Raw genomic sequence first — 22,442 nt, 5'->3', positions numbered from 1 at the left:
TAGTCGGTGTTTGTGGAATTTATCCCAAAAGCAAGATTTTGTTGTTAGTAATAGAGGGATAGAAGATAAAACTGAGAAGCGGCAAAACTTATAGCGCTAGCAGCGCCGAGGACCCGGGATTGATCCCGACCACGGGTGCTGTCTGTACGGAGTTTGTATGTTCTCCCTGTGACTGCGTGGGTTTTCTCTGAGATCTTCGGTTTTCTCCCACACTCCAAAGACATACAAGGTTTGTAGGTTTATTGGCTTGGTATAAAAAATGTAAATTGTCCTTAGTATTAGTGTTAGTGTGCGGGGATCACTGGTCGGCGCGGATTCGTTGGCCCGAAGCAGGGCCTGTTTCCGTGCTGTATCTCTAAACTAAACTCGAAACTAAACTAAATATCAGTCACATTTCTAACGAGTAAGTTAAGACCTTTCCAAATTCTAATGCTTTCAATTGAAACATAAATTCTAACTTGGATATACTGTCCCATGTTTTGGAGACAATCAACTTTATTAATGAAACCTGTAATGTGATCAAATGGTTTTTCACTATGCAACATAGAAAACATCTTTTGTACAGCAAGTGATCAAACATATAACATTTTTAAACATCTGATGTGATGGACAGAAATGCCTGGAATGGCACGTTAAATAATAATGAGATACCAGCAACAAAGAGATTAAATTTGGGAAGAAATCTACAGACCAACTTGCCAAAAATGTTTCTTCATACCAAAAATACTATTCCCAAACAACAAAAATAAACAAACCATTTTACAACAACAAAGTATGAAGAAAATGCAGCATCAATATTAATCTTAATAGAAATATCTTTAAAGGTATTTAGAACAAAATACAATTTAACTACTAAGTGTTCTTCTACTCACTGTAATAGGAGCTTTATGCAACTCAGTGTGTTACAAAGTGAAATGGGTGTATACTGATATTTTGTTAAACCTGCTCCATCAAAATAAATCTTGTTTTGAACATAGGGGACATTTTAAGATTAACATATTGTGCCATAACTTTAATACTAATTTATTATCACTAGTGTATTTACTTTCTAGAGATTATTTTTAATCAATCATCAAAATCAAGTTTAATTTTGCAACTATTTATTTTGTGGACTTTAACATGCTTTGTAAACAAAGCAGTTTAAATGTAGAGCTTAGAATTGATCGATTAAAGAGCAAAATCAAGACTTATTTTGTCAGAGCAGATTAATATTTTCTGCATTTGATGGGTCCTGTCTGTTGTGCTGAAGTGTAGTTACAAAAAAACAGTTCTTCTCACATCTGATCCAAAGTGCTTCCAGATAAATGCGTGTTTAACCACTCAATGGATAATCATGCTTGGATGAGCATATGTCTTTGATATGGGGTAGGACTCCATAAATAACATCTTCTCACGAAGATCACACAACATTGTACAACTGCATTGTCTCTCGTGCTTCAGGTTGCATCACAAGACATTTTGACATTGGCTGCCAATGAAATATGTTCTCTTCAATTTGCATCATTCTTTACTGGCATGGGAACCCCTTGTGCCAGTAAGAGTCATTTTGAATATCAAAGGCTTGTTCAAAGTTTTACAAGCAGATGTCTGTGAGTTTACTGCCTGAGCTCTGATAATATTCTTCATTAGGACTTCCATACTTTAATAGAGTCGTGCGATGTTAGGAAATAAATGTAACGTTGAATTAAGACCAGCGCTCATGAATGTGGTGCTATGTCCACACCTATTTTAGTCTGATATTATAGAGACATCATGTCTCACCACTATTGGCAGAAAGTGGGCTGATGGGTGTTTCCGTCTTGTTTTGTGCCCTCTCCGTGGAACCCCTTTTCCATTCAAGGTCACAAACATTTGCCGTCCTTTTTGCGGCTTCCGCCTCATGGAAGCATAGGTGTTGTAACCATTCTCTTCTATCCTCTCTTTAAGTTCGCAGTCAACGTTAAAGTCTTTCTGCAAAACAAAAGTTATAATAATGTTGCAAGTATTAAACCTCCACAATTAAACAGAATTATCTGTGATTTAGTGATAATGTATTGGAATTGTGGACCGTAACCATGGACTTGGTTGTAATCATGTATGGTCTCTCCGCTGACTGGATAGCACGCAACAAAAAAGCTTTTCACTGTACCACATTATATGTGACAATAAACTAAATTAAACTCTAAATTGGATTGTTACAAAATGCTATTTCGGCATTCAGATCTGGGCCACATTTATCAATGTTAGTAAAGTAATTTATAGAGAAATAAATTATTAAAATATATACCAATTAAATTCCTAGTTGCTAACAATGTAATCATTACTTGTTAGTCGATCAAACACCAAGACTTACAATTTTTTTCAAATCATTTAACTTTCGTAATGGAGAAAGATTGTGGCTGATGGCAGTACAGAATAATCTAAATGTTATTGTGCACACTTTGCAAAATGTTAACAGGCCATTTAGCATGTGGTTTGGAAAGTACATTGTATATTGGCCTTTATTGACAGAGAGACAGAGGGATATCTTGTTACAATTATACAGGGTATTGGTGGGGTCACTCCTGGAGCGCTGTGCACAATTCTGGTTCTCTTATTGAAAAAAATAATGTAGTGACATTGGAGGCGGTCCAAAAGAGATCCACTAGACTAAATTCTGGGATGAGAGGGCTGTCCTATCAGGAGTGGAGATATAAATTTGAAGTTCAGAAGAAGGAGGGATGATCTTATTGACACAGAGAGTGTCACAGAGAGTTATTTACACAGAGAGTGGTGAATCGGTGGAATTCTCTGCCACAGGTAGTTGAGGCCAGTTCATTGGCTATATTTAAGAGGGAGTTAGATGTGGCCCTTGTGGCTAAAGGGATCAGGGGGTATGGAGAGAAGGCAGGGATGGGATACTGAGTTGGATGATCAGCCATGATCATATCGAATGGCGGTGCAGGCTCGAAGGGCCGAATGGCCTACTCCTGCACCTATTTTCTATGTTTCTATGTTTCTATGTTTCTATGAAACAATAGACAATAAACAATAGGTGCAGGAGCAGGCCATCCGGCCCTTCGAGCCAGCACAGCCATTCAATGTGATCAAGGCTGATGATCCCCAATCAGTACCCCGTTCCTGCCTTCTCCCCATATCCCCTGCTTCCGCTATTTTTAAGAAATGTAAAATCCCAAGGGGAGATGACAAGTTAAATGTCAATATATTTCCCCCAGTGGGGGAATCTCGAATGATGAGTCAGAGTTACTAGATTGTATGCAGTAATTCAAAATTGAGTTGCATAGAACTTCCCCTCACGGAAGGGGCAAATCTCTAGAATTCTCTATCCTAGACTTTGCAGGGTATTTAGAGATGCAGTCGATCCTTTTTGAAATCAGGCTATAGGCAACTGGCAAAAAAGAAGAGACAAATTTGGGGGCATATGAGCCATGATCATATTAAATGGTAGGGTAGGGTTGAGAGACCTATTGCCTATGCTTGCTGCTAGTTTCTTATGCTCTAATGCACTTTCTTGCCCAGAAATTGGATTTCACCATTTGGGGTATGCAAAAACATTGCTGTGTATCATACTAGCACTAAATTAGCCTGCAAAATTGGATAAATGGAAGTATGCATCAGTGTTTGCATGGTTTCCATCTCAAAGAAAAAGTGGAATTCGGGTATACGCATCTCTTAATGGGAGCACTATCACTGTAACTCAGATTGCATCACTTTGATATATGGCACCTATAATCCTATGGTAGGCAGTCATCATAAACTGAGGAGATATCAATGAGGGTGAACAAAGTAGTTGGGGAGAGTGTATTTCTGTGTTTCATTCCTTTGGGGCACTACTTTCCCAGAGTTGCTTCACACTTAGCCACCCACTGAATGATGATTGAACTAAATAGAATCATAGTCATATATTGTGGAAACAGGCCCTTCGGCCCACCTCATCCACGCTAACCAAACATCCCCATCTATGATAATCCCATTTGCCTGCAATTGGCCAATATCCATCCAGACCTTTCCTATCCATGTGCCTGTCCATGTTTCTTTTAAATGTTGTTAATGTACCTGGCTTCAACTATCTCCCCTGGCAGCTTATTCCATATACCCACCACCTTTTGAGTGACGAAGTTGCCCCTCAGGTTCTTATTAAATCTTTCCTCTCTCGCCTTAAACCGATGTCCTTTGGTCGATTCTTCTGCTTTGGGTAAAAGACTCAAGACTGTGCATTTATCCCTAACTTTTCCCTTCATGATTTAATACACCTCCATAAGATTACCCCTTAATCTCCAGCGCTCTAAGGAATATATTCCTACCTTTCCCAATACCTCCCTATAGCTTACGCTCTCAAGTCCTGGTAACATTCTTGTAAATCCTCTCTGCAGTCTTTCCTGCTTAATGGCATCCTTCCTTTAGCAATCCTTCCTGAAGCCAATATGTAACATGTAGGAAGGAACTGCAGATGTGTAGGAAAGAATTGCAGATGCTGGTTTAAATCAAAGGGAGACACAAAATGCTGGAGTAGCTCAGCGGGACATGCAGCATCTCTGGAGAGAAGGAATAGGTGATTTATGTATTATATGTAATGTAATATGTAATGTATTTTCTCTTTAGCTACATTTCTCAAACAAAAACACAATGTTATGGAGGTGTACACAGTCATGAGGGGAATAGATATAGTAAATGCATGTCTTTTACCCAAAACAGGGGAATCTAGAACCAAAGGACATTGTTTTAAGGTGAGAGCTGAAAGATTTAATAAGGTGCTGTGGGGCAACTTCCTCACTCAGAGGGTGATGGTTACATCGAATGAGCAGCCAAAGGAGGTAGTTGAGGCTTGTACAAAATGCAATGTTAGTTTGAGCATAAACTGAGCACTTTGGAATCTATATCATGTCTCCATTAGGTTCTGAAGCTGTCTGTGAATTATCTCAATATCAGTAGTGTCCTTTTAAAATCTCTAGTAAAGCACAAACTTGGCACAATGTGCTTTCAGTTCTCATGAGACTGTTCCCTGATGATTCTCATGTGGAGCTTTGTGTTCCAATTTATATTGATGTGGGCTAAAACTGCTGTTGCATGCCAAATTATGTCATTAGATGCATGAATGACACTGGAAATATCAGGCACGCTATCATGAATCTTGACCAGAAGTGTACGGTCTAATATGTGATTTGTCAATTTCACCCAGAAATAATTGCTCATGTGATATATTTCAGGTAAATTGGACATAAAATAGCACTCTACTACCTAATTTCAACGCTATGTAGCAGATGGTCAGGAGTTCATAGCCTATGATTTGTGGTTAGGTGGTACTTACTTTAGCTTGGAAAGACATAACTTACTGGAGTATCTCAGTGTGTAAGGCAACACCCCTGGAGAATATGGATGGGCAGTGTTTCAGGATGGGACCCTTCTTTAGATCTGGAGTCTGAAGAAGAGTCCCAAAGTCTGAATAAGGGTCCCCACCCGAGATGTCACCTATCCTTGTTCTCCGGGGATGCTGCCTGACCCGCTGAGTTACTCCAGCATTTTGTGACTTTCCTTGGTAAACCAGCATCTGCTTGTTTCTATTTACTTTAGCTGGATGCGGTTTCACCAGTTCTCAGCTGAATGGACTGTTCCACAGAGCTGAGATGGCTCATCTGGAGAGTGTGCAGGGAAAATGCCATCATAAATCCCAAAATGACTCATTTGAATTGTTACTGTTATAAGTTGGCTTCTCATGTTTTCCCATTCTTGAATCAGAAGCCATCAATCCATAACACTTCTTACTTTTTTTAACCTGTGTCATAAAATACTGGAGCACTTCATTTCATTGAATCTGGACAAAGTATGAACTCTCACCTTTGTCGCCTGCTCATTTTAACTTTTGGCAATGTTTCCCATCATGAGTTGCCTCAAATAGCAATAAATAAACGCCTTTGAATCACGTTATGTTTGTGTGTCTTACAAAGCTATGTTGAACTTTAGATTGACTTGACAATTTTGACCATTTTGAAAAAGTAATGTTGAAATAATTTACTTTTCCTGACTGACTAGTGGTGTTCACGTAAAAATTGATTTAATTATGAACATCATAACATAGGATATGAATGTTTATTTATGTATTGTATTTATTTACCTTTCTTGTACATCAGTGGAGCTGCACACTAAATCTCGTTGCACTGACATGCAATGACAATAAAATATATATTATTATTATTATTATTATTATTATTATGAAGTTAAATGAAAATAAAATTGAAACAAAATTGATATGGCACTGAAAGATATGTGACTGCATTTTATATTTGATTCAGAATGGTCCAATGGATAAATTGCTTTCAGAGTGAAAATTCATTGCAGGGGTGTGATTGGTCCTAAGATATGAAAACATCATTTAATAGAAGTAGGAGGAATCAGAGAACTCGCATTAGATAAAATGCAAGCCATTTAAGATATACCGCCCAAGTTGGGAGAAAGTTGTAAGGACGAATAAAAATACATGGCAATTCTTTCTGAAGAAGGGTCTCGACCCGAAACATTATCCATTCCTTCTCTCCAGAGATGCTGCCTGTCCCGCTGAGTTGCTCCAGCATTTTGTGTCTATGTTGGCAATTCCTTCAGATATGCGTAATAATTGGATTATTTTCACCACAGCCTTTTACAGTGTTAAGACCATTGCACTTCCAATGACATTGAATTTTACTTCGGAGTCACGTGAAGAAGGCCGTCAGCCCGCATGCGCGTCATTACGTCTAACGCATGGCGCGCGACTGGCTGGCAGGCGCGCTGCTGCTCCAGTGGTAAGTTTCAAACCTGAAAGTAATTTTCAAACTTATTTTTCAGGTTGTGCTTTTACCTTGCAGGAAGCTCTCTACAGAGTTCCTGCTGGATGTAGTTCTGGGGAAACCCGACTCCGCGGGGAAACCGCGGGGAAATCCCGGCTCCGCGAGGGGAACCCAGCTCGGGGAAACCCGGAAGCGGAGACTGCGGGAAATCCCGGCTCCGCGAGGGGATACCAGCTCGGGGGGAAACCCGGCCATGGTGACCGCCGGCTGCGGAAGCCACGTGGAATCCTGGCTCCGTAGGAAATACTGGCTCGGCAGGCCGGTTAACTTCGAACTATCCGGCCAGGAGAATTCACCTCCTGCAGTGGGAGCGTCTTCGGACGTTTCTTTGCCGAATAGAGCATCTCATGGGGAGATGCTCCACCTGATACTCCAAGGAAGGGAGTAATATCAGCGCGGGTCTCGGGGGCCCGCGGCAGCGCCTGGTACAGGGCTGCATTATATCTCCCTCTCTGAGGAGGGGAGCTAGGCAGTCGCAGTTTGGTGGTATGTTGTGAGGGAACTTTCCACGACACGCCAGCTGCGTGACACCTGCAGCAGCGCCTGTTGTGGGGCTCCATTATATCTCCCTCTCTGAGGAGAGGAGCGTAGGCAGTCAGTGTATGACTGACTCCAAATTCAGAAGTATGTCCGTGAAACATACTGGAGTGCATGCGTGAGGTCAGAATTCTGTCATGGCATTAAGGATTGTGATATCCACGCAAACGGAGGAGCCGCTGCAAGGAAAAGTAGGCTTCCAGCCTCTGGCAGAAAATCTGGAGCATGGTAAGCATCTATGACCTCACGTCACATCATTACAGGGTGCCGGCAGTGAACAGCGTTATCTGGGGAGCGCGAGGCCAGCAATGTCCAGCCGCCGAATCTTCTCCTTGGAGAAGACCTAGCCAAACAGGCAAGAAACCTGGATGAGGTAGTGAAGCTGTCAGACCAGTCAAGGTACCTACGACGAGCAAAAGCCTCACCATTGCGGCGACTATACCCCAACGCCTCCATCGGCAGTAAGTTGTTCACTGAAGCTGGTGGCAGCTTGAGAGCTGATCCTCTGGGCAGAGGTCTTTTAGGCCAGTGCCCAAGCCGGCCCGAGGGAAAATGTGGATTCACAGGGTTCACCGAAGATATTTGAAATTTAACTGGATGGGCAACGATAGCAGTTAAAGCGTTGCAAAATGGGCTAACTTCAGCTCCCAGGTTGTTTACCAAATTACCAAGCTAGTGCTTGAGCTGCTCAAAGCTCGAAAATACATATTTATGGCCTATCTGGATGATATTCTAAAATGCTGAATCATGCTAAATTAGCTGTTTCTGCCACAAAACACATATTTGAGAAATTGGGGTTTCTCATCCATCCAGTTAAATTTAAGTTGATGCCAACTAGAGTTATAGATTGAGATGTACCTTTAACTCTATTAATTGTCTGTGACTCCGCCCTGGGCCAAGAGATTGTGGCCAGTGTAAATTGGCAATTAAGTGGTTGTTTCAGCTGTGTAATTAGGACCTTTGCATTATCAGAACTTACATTGTGCAAAGGAGCAAGCTCTCAAATACCATGTAGATCATTTTCAACAGATCTATGCTATTACCAGCTGAAGCTATGTCACAATGATGGACTCATTAACTGGTCTGACAGCTTCACTACCTCATCCAGGTTTCTTGCCTGTTTGGCTAGATCTTCTCCAAGGAGAAGAGTATTCAGCATTGCTCCAGTATTTTTGGTCATTTTTACCTTCAGTTATGTTACAAACTATTGCTAGTGCTCAAAGATGGTGAATTACTATCCCATCTCTAGTCACAGAGGCGGATGGGATGTGCATGAGTTACCAATCCATCAGTTATGTGGTATCAACTACCTAAAATCACTAGGTGCATTCTATGGGTTAAAGGCTTATTGTGCGAATATGCATATCTGCATGCTCACCTACAAGTTGACACACTATGGTGGTGGCATATTTTAATCACATGGGTTCAATTAAGTTAATATCCTGTGATAGTTTACCTAACCTCATTTGGCGCTGGTGTATCATCACGTTAATCAATGACAACACAATGAATGTTGGATCACTAGTATTTAATGACATTATGGATTGATGGTACACCAAATATCGATTTATTTGCATCTAGTCTAAATCAACAGTTTATGGCTGTTCCTAAACACAAAATCTACTGGTTTACCCCGTGACTGGGGAGAACCATCCTCTGTATGAGCGAATCAAATTGTTGGGTTGCAGACTATGAGAAGACCTTTCCTGGGGTACGGACTGTCAGGTTGTACGGTGGATGTAATCACTGCGGCCTGAAGAGATAGTACCAAGAAACAGTACATCTCCTATATCAAGGAATGGTAAGGGTCCTGTTTACAGTCCAATATATCGTATGACACGGTACGTATAACAGATGTCTTGGTATTCCTCTCAAAGCTATATTTCACAAGAGATGGAGTTATACATATTGTGCCAGTAGTGCCTTGTGGGTATACCTCCTGCTGGGGTCGGCACACCACGCTGTCGGGTCTCGACCTCTAGTATCCAGATTTGTGAAGGGTATCTTCAACTCAAATTCCCCCCAGGCCCAGGTACTCAGAGATATGGGATGTTTATGTCCTGCTGAAGCCGCGTCGCTGGTGGACTCCAGCTACATTCCTGTCCACGGTCTATTCACTTACAAAGTGGTTATCCTCATGGCACTAGGTTCAGCGCAACGGGCCCAGTTGTTGCATAAGCTACGACTGGACAGGATGGTTACAGCTGCAAATAATATGATACTTTATGTTCATGACTTAGTCTTGCAGAGTAGACCGGGGGCGTCAGGTCTCAAACTAGTCTCATGGACCTTTGGTTGTGTGTGTAGTCACACATCTACAAGTCATTATGTCACCTAAAGCCTTAGAGGCTCTGAACCAGCAATGTTTGTTAGTTGCAAAAAACCTCATACAGCTGCAACAACATCAGCAGCGAGGGTTGTGAATGTTTCGCTGGACCTCTTCCTAGTGGCTGCAGGATGGTCAAACCAGCGAATTTCCAAATGTGTCATAATAAACCCATTTGCCAGACCGGGGGTATTTGCCAACACTATTTTTATGTTCTATTTTTAATTCCTCCTGGATGATTGGGATTACTATTGTCATCATTAAAAAGCACCAGCATGTTTCAATTGATGTCATGCTTGATTAAATTTCACTCATCCCTGGTCAATTGATGCAGTGTGTGACTCGTTTCCACGGCATGAAATCACAGAGCTTCAAAATCTTCACGTAGTCACTCACGTGACTCCGAAGTAAAATAGTAAGATTAAACGAGAACTTACCAGTTTGAAGTTTGATCTTTATTTTATGAGGAGTTACGATGAGGGATTACGTGCCCTCCGCTCCCAGCCCTCTCTCATAAAGATCAGCTGGTAATTCTAGGTTCTCGAATCTTACTATATTCAGTTCATCAACTGCTATCTGTGATTTCACACCGCTGCTTTGAAGATTGACGCTCATGTGGGCTGACGGCCTTCTTCACGTAATCCCTCATCGTAGCTCCTCATAAAATAAAGATCAAACTTCAAACTGGTAAGTTCTCGTTTAATCTTACTATTATATTTCTCATAATAATTTTTACGTTTTCGGTTTGGTACTGCTTGAAAAGTATTAGGGTATTTGAGTTTAAATAATTTAATATGTAAAAGGTTTCCATTGATTTTATGAAATAAGCTTGTTCTTTCGTAAACATTTTGAATTTGCAGCCCAATTATTTTCCTCCATTCTGTGTTTGCATTCTGCCCCCCACATCATCCTGAAATATGCATTAATCTCTTTGTGTTTTTTTAGCAAATGGATTTCAAACTATTTAATTTTAGTCTTACCATAAAACTATCTGCAGCATTACATCCTCAATTCTACACTTTAATCCAATCCTTTGATTTTGTCTGGTGCAGCTACCCTGCATTTCTGCTGATTTTCACTCCTGTTTCTTCCATAATCATTAACGATTGGGATATGAATTGGGCATCACTGTGAAAATGTTAAAATGATAAGATTGAGAACAAATGTTCTATACTTTAAAGCAGTTTGAGTAATGTATGATTAGAAACTGAGCTGGGCCATTTATCAGACATCCCTCGTTGCTCAAAGCAGGCATCAGACCTCTTGCCATGTAACCAAGAACCTAATTTGGTTTATGGCCTTCCCACATAATTTGAGCAGTGATAAATGAGCCACGAGCCGCCTCTAATTCACTTGGGTTCTTCTACAGTCAAACAAAGCAAAGATTTGGCTTAATAACAAAAACAAATCAAAAAACATTAATGAAGTGGAGTGATCTCTCAATTCCACGCTCTTGTGGAATGTGTATTGGCATGACTGACACCAAGACTCATTTTAATAAAATATTAAAGCCCTGCTTTGAATAGCCTTCCACATTTCTTTCTTTGGAACTTCTCTTTGAAGTCCCGCCTCAAGTATTTTATGAGCCACATATTTTGGGGTGCTTTCAATTAGTCTTACTACAATCAGTATAATTATGAAAATAAAAAATGCTTAAAATTCTCAGTAGATCAGACTATATCAATAGAGAGAAAAATTGAGTTAACACTTCAAGTCAGGAAATTTACTAACTGGTAAAGGTCACTGTTATTTTCCCTCATTTGTTACTCTCTGATCTGCTGAATCTTTCCATTATTTTCTGCTTCACTTGCAGATTTCCAGAATCTGTGGTATTTTGCTCTTGTGTTTGTGAGTTCGAGTTGTTCCAAACAAAATATCCCAAGCCCAGGTCAGCATGCATTATAGAAAATAATTGGCTCTGGTTTTCCTAGAAATGTTATAATTTCCACGTGGACAATTTGGCATTCTATCATAAGTGCCAGGAGATTTAATTTACAGTAAGAATACGGAAATAATTGTGTTCCTGGTGAGTGTTTGGTGTGGCTTTACAAACTTCACAAATTCCTCAGCCCTTATGCTAGGGAATTTGCCTCCTGAACTTCAGCCAGGTTGGAACCAACACATAGACTATGGTCCCTTTCACTTCAATAAAATGGAATTGATGCAAGGGAACACAATATTGGGCCATTTACATGTTTTAATTAAATGAGTTTGTTCAAGTCTTTTATTTTATTTTTTTATGCTTAATTTAAAAGAAAAGATAAATCTTTATCTATTTAAATAGTGTTTGATAGCTTTTAGATTTGGCCGTTCACAAACTCTCAAATCTTTTGACAGTTGGCTAAGCAAGGAGATACCGCTGGTCAGATGTGAAATCTTTTTATGATTTTATGATAGACAAAAATGATTTCAGTCTGCAGTAGGGTCTCGACCCGCATCTATTTCCTTCGCTCCATAGATGCTGCCTCACCAGCTGAGTTTCTCCAGCATTTTTGTCTACCTTCGATTTTCCAGCATCTGCAGTTCCTTCTTAAACATTATGACTTTTCTGGGGTGTTTTTCTGGTACTGCTGTGTGATCAGATTTATATCCAAATGCCTCTTGGGTTTACTGTGATTAGCAGATAGATACCATATGGTTGCAAAGGAAGCTCTTGCAAAGGATCATCTCAGAGTAAGCAACGTCTTAACAGCAAAGACATTCGACACCCAATCTCAGGTTAATGATGGTTAGACTTTAATTTGTCTATAAATGTAGGTCAACGGAAGTAAAATATCATTTTAATAGTTCTTAAATTGCTTTGAGTATTCTGCTCATATTTGAGTTAATTTTCAAATATGGAATTATAGTATGCTATTACCATTGTCTGCACTCTACAATTGGCCTAGATGGAGGGTGAATTAAATGCCATTCCTACTCCAGACTGTACTGAAGATGAACAAATTCCTTTTCTCCAGAGATGCCGCCTGACATGTTGAGTTACTCCAGCATATTGTGTCTATCAAACAAATTCAAGTTTGGGCTGCATCTTAAAAGTTTTACAATCATATATGAAATAACATCACCTTGGAAGACAATAAGGTTAGGAATAGGATCACCCGCTTAATGGACCTACAGCCCAGTTTGAACCCCTTCAGGACAAACATGGAAATAAACACAGGTTAAAATCACATCATGTATTAAACAGGGGAAAGGCTTGCTCAGACACTACAATACCCCAGAAGCCACAAGGGGGCTAAAGTTAACACAGTCTTCAACAGTTCTTCAATAATTAATTCAATTAAACCTAATCTAATCAACCCAACCAAATCCAGCACTAATCTGACAGTAGATATGTTCTGTGGTTCAGGCTTCATTTTATTAATAACTAAGTCATTACTGACCTCATTATAATTTGCAGATAATGATGCCATTAATCACAGTAATCCCTTCTTAAATGCTTTATAATTGAAATACTTTGAAAGAATACTTACTGAGCCATAGATCTTTCCATTCTTGTTCATGGCCAAATAATAATTGCTGCTAATTGCTTTAATAGCAACAACCCCGACTTCCACAGATGTAATTTTCAGTATACCTAGAACAAGACAAAAATAACTTGTTACCATTATGACTGCAGTGGTGGTATTTCAGAGTACGTAGCTCATTCATTGCTTATTCAAAATACAGAAAATATCTGAAAAAGGATTGTAAAATTATCATGATGCTCATGACACATATGTGCTTCACAGAAATGGCAATTCTGGATGACATAGAAATGAAGTTTCGTTGGCATTATCTGGTTCAAAGTTGTAATGTCCTTAGAATGCACCAGAGCACATTAAATAAATGTCCAAAAAGGGAGAGGCATACCAACAACTCATCACTTTAAGTATTTGTTCAGATTTTCAGCTAAGCTGAAAAATAAATGAAAATAAATGTTTCTGAAGCTTATATTGTTTAATATGCAGGCACTCACATTGCACATGAGAAAATAGTTTGTTGCCTAGATAAAATGCATTTTGCTTCCTTTTGTAAAAAAAACCTTAAAATTATAAAACAATAAAAATTTGTGCATTTCATGGATAAATGGTGCATAGAAACATAGAAAATCGGCGCAGGAGTAGGCCATTCATTCAATATGATCATGGCTGATCATCCAAAATCAGTACCCCGTTCTGGCTTTCCCCCCATATCCCTTGATTCCCTGAGCCCTTAGAGGTAAATTTAACTCTCTCATGAAAACATCTAGTGAATTGGCCTCCTGTGGCAGATAATTCCACAGATTCACAACTCTTTGGGTGAAAAAGTTTTTCCTCATCTCGGTCCTAAATGGTCTACCACATTCTTAAACTGTGACCCCTGTTTCTGGACTCCCCCAACATCGGGAACATTTTTCCTGCATCTAGACTGACCAATCCTCTAATAATATTTATATGTTTCTATATGATCCCCTCTAATCCTAAATTCCAGTGAATACAAGCCCAATCGACCAATTCTTTCATCTCATGTCAGTCCACCCATCCCGGGAATTAACCTGGTGAACCTACGTGGCATTCCCTCAATAACAATAATGTCTTTCCTCATATTAGGAGACAAAAATTGCACACAATACTCCAGGTGGTGTCTCACCAGAGCTCTGTACAATTGCAGTAGGACGTGCTTGCTCCTAAACTAAAATCCTCTCGCAATGAAGACCAACATCCCATTAGCTTTCTTCACTGCCTGCTGTACCTGCATGCTTACTTTCAGTGACTGATGCACAAGCACACCAAGGTCTCGTTGTACCTCCCCATCTCCTAATCTGACACCATTCAGATAATAATCTGCCTTCCTGTTCTTGCCACCAAAGTGGATAACCTCACATTTAACGACATTATACTGCATCTGCCATGCTTCTGCCCACTCACCCAAAATATCCAAGTCACCCTGCAGCCTCATAGCATCCTCCTCGCAGCTCACACTACCACCCAACTTTGTGTCATCCGCAAACTTAGAATGTTACATTTAATTCCCTCGTCTAAATCGTTAATATACTGTATATTGTAAACAACTGCGGCCCCAGTACCGAGCCTTGCGGCACCCCACTAGTCCCTGTCTGCCATTCTGAAAAGGACCCATAATTCCTACTCTTTGCTTCCTGTCTGCCAACCAGTTCTTTATCCCACCCACAATACCCTGTGCTCTAATTTTGCACACTCATCTCTTGTGTGGGACCTGGACAAAGGCTTTTTGAAAGTCCAGATACACCACATCCACTGGCTCTCTCTTATCCATTCTAGTTGTTACATCCTCAAAATATTCCAAAAGATAAGAAGCATGATTTCCCCTTCATATATTCATAGAAAATGTAGAAAATAGCTGCAGGAGGAAGCCATTCGGCCCTTCGAGCCAGCATCGCCATTCATTGTGATCATGGCTGATTCATACTGACTTTAACCAATCCCGTGACTGCAAGGCTTGTTAGGATCATACAATACCCCAAATGCCACAAGGGAGCTTCTACTGTTACTATTTAGTCATAGAGTCATAAAGTGATACCGTGTGGAGACAGAGCCTTTGGCCCAACTCATCCACACCGGTCAACAATGTCCCAGCTACCCTAGTTCCACTTGCCTGCACTTGGTCCATAACCCTCCAAAGCCTATCCATGTACCTGTCCAACTGTTTCTTAAACAATGGGATAGTCTACTAACAGGTTTTCAGAATCTTCCTGACATCTTCCTTACATATTGTGTTGTTGAATCAATTCTGGAATTCTTTGGTTCTAGGTTTGAACTCAATTGTTCTTTTGTAGAACACGAAACTGATTGAGTTTTATGAAGATGTGACGAGAATGATTAATGAAGGCAGAGCTGTAGATGTTATGTACAGTATATGGATTTCAGCAAGGGATTTAACAAGGCTCTGCATGATAGGCTGCTCTGGAAGGTTATATTGCATGGGATCCAGGGAGAGCTAGCTAACTGGCTTTATGGAAGGAAGCTGTGATGGTGGAAGACAGACACAAAAAGCTGGAGTAACAGCCGGTCAGACAGCACCTCTGGAGAAAAGGAGAAAGGCTCACGTTTCGGGTCAAGACCCTTTTTCAGATGGTGGAAGATTGTTTATCGGACTGGAGGCTGTGATGAGCGGTGTGCCTCAGGGTTCGATGATCGGCCCATTGCTGTTTGTCATCCACATCAATGGTTTGGATGAGAACATACAAGGGTTGATTAATGAGTTAGTGGGCAGTATTGGAAATAGTACAGATGGTTATCAAAAATTGTAGTAGGATCCCAATCGGTTGAGCAGGTGGGCTGAAAAATGGATAATGGAGTTTAATAAGGAGAAGTGCAAGGTGTTGCATTTTGGGAAGTCAAACCAGTGCAGGACCTGCTAAGGGATCTAAGGGTGCAGGCACATTGTTCCTTGAAAGTAGCATCACAAGTAGATAGGATGGTCAGGAAGGCTTCATCAGGCAGAGTATTGTATAGTAGTTGGATGGTCATGTTACAGTTGTAGAAGACATTGGTGATGCCACATTTAGAGTATTGTGTTCAGTTTTGGTCACCCTGTCATAGGAAAGATGTTGTTAAGCTGAAAGGGTGCAAAAAAGATTTATGAGGATATTACAGGTGTTGAAGGTTTGAGCTATAGGGAGAGGTTAACCAGAAAAGGACTTTATTCCTTGAAATGCAGGAGGAGGAAGGGTGATCTTATAGAGGTGTATAAAATCATCAGAGGAATAGATGCACAGAGTCTTTTACCCAGAGTAGCGGAATCAAAAAGGGCATAGATTTAAGGTGAGGGGGGAAAGATTTCATAGGAACCTGAGGGGCAACTTTTTTTTACACAAAACATGGTAGGTATATGGAAAGACTTTAGAACCCTCCATTTCTTCCTCGACTGCAGAACCATCCAATTTCCCTCTACTAACACTATACTCCGCCTAGCCGATCTGGTCCTCACGCTCATCAATTTTTCCTTTGACTCCTCCCACTTCCACCATCCAAAGGCTCAAAGGTTCAAAGGTTCTTTATTTGTCAAATACACCAATTGGTGTAGTGAAATGCAGATTGCCATTGCAGCACACTAAAAAGTACAGAACATAACAATAATAAAGACATTTAAACATAAAAACATCCCCCCACAATGGTTCCCCATTATGAGGGAAGGCACAAAGTCCAGTCCCCACCCCCATGTCTACCCATAGTCGGGCCTATTGAGGCCTCCGCAGTCGCCTTTAAGGAGGCCCGATGTTCCAGGCCGTTCTCGCCAGATGATGGTGCTCTGGCGTCGGGAGAATCCTCTCAGCGGCTTGGGATACCTGGAACGGCCGCTTCCTTACTCGAGACCGCGGCTTCCGAAGCCGACAGGTCGCGCTGGATGGAGCTCCACCACTGGCGATCTTGGCGAGAGATCCCAGGCTCCCGATGTAAAGTTCAGCGCCACCACCCGCAGCTGGCCGCTCCACAGACCCCGCAACTCTGCAATGTTTTTATCGGCGGTCCCAGCATACCGGAGTTCCAGCGCGGCGAACCGGGCAAGGTATCGCCCGCTCCGTGATAGCGCTCCAGCGCTGTGCCACCGCCGAAGCCGAGGTTCTGGCCGGTCCCCTCAGGAAACTCCGCTCCAGACTCCGATGGAAGGCTGCGAGGACGGGTCAAAGGTGCTGCTCGGAGGAAATCCGCCTCTCCGACCAGGTAGGGGCCCTGGAAAGCAGTTTCTCCCTTCCCACCCCACCCCCCCTCCCCCACCCCCCACATTAAAAAGGCTAAACCTCCAAAAACAAAACATTTTAACTCACTAAAAATAAAAAAAAGAGGTGAAAAAACAGACAGCTGCAGGCTGGGCAGCCATACCCAAATAGGACGGCGCCCCTACCCGTAGCTATGGGCACCCGCATGGGCCCCAGCTATGCCTGCCTCTTTGTAGTGTACATTGAACAATCACTGTTCCAGGCGTACACTGGCCCTATCCCTGAACATTACATTGATGACTGCATCGGTGCTACCTCCTGCACCCATGCAGAACTCATGGACTTCATCAACTAAACTAATTTTCATCCTGCACTCAAATTTACGGACCATCTCCAACAACCCCCCTTTCTTGATCTCACAGTCTCCATCACAAGAAATAGACTATTGACTGACATCTATTACAAACCCACTGACTCCCACAACTATCTCGACTACACTTCCCACCCTGCTTCCTGCAAAGACTACTCCCAATTCCTCCGTCTATGCCTCATCTGCGCCCAAGATGAGGTGTTCCATTCTAGGACATACAAGATGTCCTCATTCTTTAGGGAACAGGGGGGTTCCTTTTCCTTTCCCTTTCCCATCATATATGAGGCCCTCACTCGTGTCTCCTCGGTATCCCGCAGCTCCGCACTTACTCCTCCTCCCACTAGTTGCAACAAACAGAGTCCCCCTTCCACCCCATCAGCCGTCGCATACAACACATAATCCTCCAAAATTTCCGCCACCTTCAACGGGATCCCACCACTAGCCACATTTTCCCATCGCCACCTCTTTCTGCCTTCCACAGGGACCATTCCCTATGCAACTCCCTGGGTAACTCATCCCTTCCCACCCAAACCACCCCCTGCCCAGGTACCTTCACCTACAACTGCAGAAGATGCAACATCTGTCGCTATACCTCCTCCCTCGACTCTGTCCAGGGACCCCGACAGTCCTTTCAGGTTAGGTAGAGGTTCACTTGCACCTCCTCCAACCTCATCTACTGTATCCGTTGTTCAAGATGTGGAGTCTTATACATCAGCAAGACCAAACGCAGACTGGGTGATCGTTTCGCGGAACACTTTCACTCAGCCCGCGTGAACCAACTTGATCTCCCGGTTGGTGAACACTTTAATTCTCCTTCGCATTCCTACACAGACCTTTTTGTCCAAGGTGTCCTCCATTGTCCGAGCTTGGCTAAACGCAAATTGGAGGAACAGCATCTCATATTTCGCTTGGGCAGCTTATAGCCCAGTGGTATGAATTTTGATTTCTCTCACTCCAGGTAGCCCCAGCATTTCCTCGCTCTGAATCTCTCCCCCACCCAAGTCGCACTAACTTCTCATTTTCATCCTACAAACAGCTTACAATGGCCTGTTTCCTTTATAATCGTTACTTTTTTGTATATCTTTCATTCATTGTTCTTTATCTCCACATCACCATCTATATTTCTCATTTCCCTTATCCCTAACCAGTCTGAAGAAGGGTCTCGACCCGAAACGTCACCCATTCCTTCTCTCCAGAGATGCTGCCTGTCCCACTGAGTTATTCCAGCATTTTGTGTCTATCTTTGGTTTAAACCAGCATCTGCAGTTCCTTCTTACACATGTGGAAAGAGCTGCTGGAAGAGGTAGTTGAGTTGGGTACTATCACATTTTCTAAAGCAATATTTAGATAGGTACATGGATAGGATAAGTTTAGAGGATAGGGGCAGGACAAAGCCTGACAAGTGATGGAAGGATATTGGTGGAGGTGTTTGATTGGCAGGTGGAGTAAGTAACAAAGGTTAGAGATGATAAAGGTGTTAAATAAAGAGAGAAGCGGAGTGAAATGTAAAGCCAGAAGAGGGTTATAGGTTGAAGGGAATGGGAGTAACGTGGAAGGATAGTTGGAGAAATGGGTGAGCACTAGGGTGGGGAGGGTGGTTTGGATGGCAGGAAGGACAGAGGGGGAATAGGTGGCTTTATTTGGAACTAGACTAAGTGGGACCAGTCGGGTCCCAGTCACACGGGAGGGCTGGTCCCCCAACGCAACCCATTCCCCAACGCAATATTCCACCACTCACCCGTAGCCCCTAACTGTGCAGGCGCGGCTCTTTTCCCCTAGGGGTGGGGGGTGTGTGTGTGTGGGTGGGGGAGAGGGGTGTGTGGGTGGGGGGGGGGGTGTTGTGTGGGGAGAGAGGGGTGTGTGGGCGGGGGGGGGAGTGAGCTTGGAAAAAATATGGGGGGGCGGGGGGGAACAGCCATGGGGGAGAGGGGGGCATCATGGGGGGGGGGGGAGGAGGGGCAGCGAGGGGGACCAGAGGGGTAGTGGATGGAATTGATGGTGCGATGGTGTCTCGCAGCGGGTGCTGGTCGCTGGTCGTTCTCCTCCGCTGGGATCAGAGTCGCAGCTTTTGGCGACATTGGTGGCATCTCCAACTCCGGGCTGGGCAGGGTCTCTGACTCTGGGCTGGGCTGGGTCAATCTCCGACTCTGGGCTGCTCGACGCTGGGCTGCTCGGGGCGGGGCTGCCTCGGGTCCCTCCGAAAGTCCGGTTGGAAACCTCCGCCGGCCATCTTCAGCTCCTTAAATACGCGATGGCGCAGGAAAGGGTGGATCATCCAGGGGAGTGACAGTGGAAGAGGCTAATCCGCAAGGCGCTGACTGGCAGGAGAAGAGATCGATCTGCGCACGCGCGTTTTTTATGATTTTTAAACTTCGCTAACTTTTAGGACATTCAACCAATCAGAACAAAACTTCGCAGCATAGGAGAACGGTGAGTGAACTGAAGAAAAATCGTAGCGCTATCGCGAACGTTTTTTGCGCAAATAGAATGACCGCCAAACAGGAAGATAACAAGATCAGAGTTTTAGTTATGTACTAGACTAGAGAGGGGGAAGAGTAGGGAGGGGGAGAGGCAGGAGGAGAGGGAGTGTGTGGGGAAGGGGCGGGAGATGAGGGGGGTGTGAGGGAGAGGAGGGGGAGGAGGGGTGAGAGGGCGAGTGGGGGTGAAGGGGGCGAGCGTACTTGGGCTGGGCACGGGGCTTTAGTCCACAGCGGCGGGGGGGCGGCGCCTGGAGGCAGGTGGGCCTGGATTGGTCGGCATGTGGGCATTGTGACGTCAGCAGCTCAAGCGCCGATTTTTTTTTTTTAAAGTGAGTTTGTGATCAATTTTATTCAAAATCTGGGAAAATAATTGATCAAGGTGTGTATTTCTGAAATAAGATATATCTCTACCGAAATTGTAAAAATCTCTGCGTTTTTGCGTCAGGTTTTCTAGGAAATACGTTTCAAAGGCAAAATGCCGTACACCCACACACACACACACACACACACACACAGATTTAAAAGTATATAGATAGATAGATAGATTGCAGATTTCAATGTTCGTTCTGTTATTATGTGTGCTACCCAAGCGGAAAATTAGGTGCTGCTTTTCCAGTTCGCGCTTGGCCTCACTCTTGTAATGGAGCAGGCACAGGCTAGAAAGGTCGGTATGGAAATAGTAACAGAAGATAATATGATTAGTATCTTTCATTTAATTGTTGTACATTTTTCTATATCACCATCTATATCTCTTGTTTCCCTTTCCCCTGACCATCAGTCTGAAAAAGGGTCTCGAAAATAGCATTACATATTACATTACATCATCATCATCATCATCATCATCATCATCGTTGAAAACATCAACGGAACAGTGATCGTAACTTCTACTGAAGCGTGGATGACCGTTGGCTCACTAGGAGCTCATCCGCCCTTTGACAGGTCTTGTTTTTGGTCCTGCTGGGGGTCCACAGCCCCCTCCTCACCGTGTAAACCAGGTGGGGGAGACGGTTTAGTCACCGACTATCCGACCATGGAGCAGGTAGCACGGGATTACATGGTACGCGTGGCGGGGGAATTGCCCCCGATCTGAACGTACATAAACTACATGTATTACATACATCACCTATTCCTTTTTTCCAGAGAAGCTGTCTGACCTACTGAATAACTCCAGCTTGTTGTGTCTATCTATGATTAATAACCAGTTCATTTGTCAGACTTGCTTAGATCTGTTATCTCAGTTCCTGAAGTTTGCAATAGCTTCAACTCAAAGACAGTTTAATGATTAAGTGGTTCAAAATCCAAACTAGCAGCGGTCACTTGATTTGAATGAGGTTTTAGATTTTTATCACCAATCTCGATAGATATCTCTTGGTTCTGCAAACCTCAACCATGGTTTACATCTTTCATGTGTAAGCTCACCTTCGTAAATGGTTAAGAACTGAACATACGCCTTTCCCATAAAACTGTGTTCCTTTTAGATTTTGACTCAATGACGTCTCTTCAACTCGAGAAGTTACATTTGTTGAATTCTGAATGTGTGCACTTGTGATAAGGTTCAGGGTTATTTTATACTTTAGCAAGAAATAGACAAAGTGAAATTTCATGCTAAGTTTTAGGCATCCCTGCAATGCTTGCTTCTTGGCAGCTTCGGAGGTGATTTGGCGACCCTCAACTCATACATTTGAAGTCACATAATATAACAAGGTATGCCAAATACCAATCCATTTCATAAAGTATCCCAACAGGGCAGATGTGGGCAATTGCCAGAAGCACGCTCTTTCGTTGATATGCAGACATGGACTCCAACAACATATTCAGCAGTGCTGCAAGAATTCATATTCAATCCACTTTGAGAGACCATTGAATGACAAGAGGAAATTCGATTTTCCACAACATTTTCCACGTGCTTTCTGAAAAGGCTTAGTTCATGATTTCAAAATAATTTTTGATGATTTACTCCTCTAATTACATATTCTTTAATACTGCATTTATTGAATAATGATACAATATGAGGAAAGCAAACCAAACTTCTTGTGCTTGCTGTCATAATGACTATCCCTGAGTGTTCAGTTTTAGTTTAGCTTCGAGATACAGCACGCATGCAGGACCTTTGACTCATTGAGTCTGCACCGACCAGCAATCCCCGCACACTAACGTTATCCTACACACTACTTGAGGCATGCATGATGCACCTATTTGCATCCAAAAATGCTGCTGTGGTTGCTTAGATATTAAAGCTTAAAAGATAAAAGCTTTTGATCTGTTGCTT

At 42.6% G+C, this 22,442-nt stretch overlaps 1 protein-coding gene across 2 annotated transcripts in view; it reads right to left on the bottom strand.

Annotated features, from left to right (window-relative positions):
* Positions 1–458: 458 nt before the first annotated feature.
* The window catches only part of fgf10 (fibroblast growth factor 10), a 146,772-nt gene continuing 124,788 nt past the window's right edge, over positions 459–22,442 (bottom strand). For both annotated transcript variants that reach the window (XM_033030990.1, XM_033030988.1), the window contains 2 exons: positions 13,137–13,240; positions 459–1,950 (listed from right to left, as the gene is read on the bottom strand). In XM_033030990.1, coding sequence (XP_032886881.1) covers positions 1,729–1,950; positions 13,137–13,240 — 326 coding nt within the window. In that variant the 3' untranslated portion in view covers positions 459–1,728. The remainder of the gene's footprint in view (positions 1,951–13,136; positions 13,241–22,442) is intronic.

This window comes from Amblyraja radiata, chromosome 1 (assembly GCF_010909765.2).
Source record: "Amblyraja radiata isolate CabotCenter1 chromosome 1, sAmbRad1.1.pri, whole genome shotgun sequence".
Classification (NCBI taxonomy): domain Eukaryota; kingdom Metazoa; phylum Chordata; class Chondrichthyes; order Rajiformes; family Rajidae; genus Amblyraja; species Amblyraja radiata.
The sequence above is the reverse complement of the archived record's forward strand: the minus strand, read 5'-3'. Positions and strand labels throughout refer to the sequence as shown.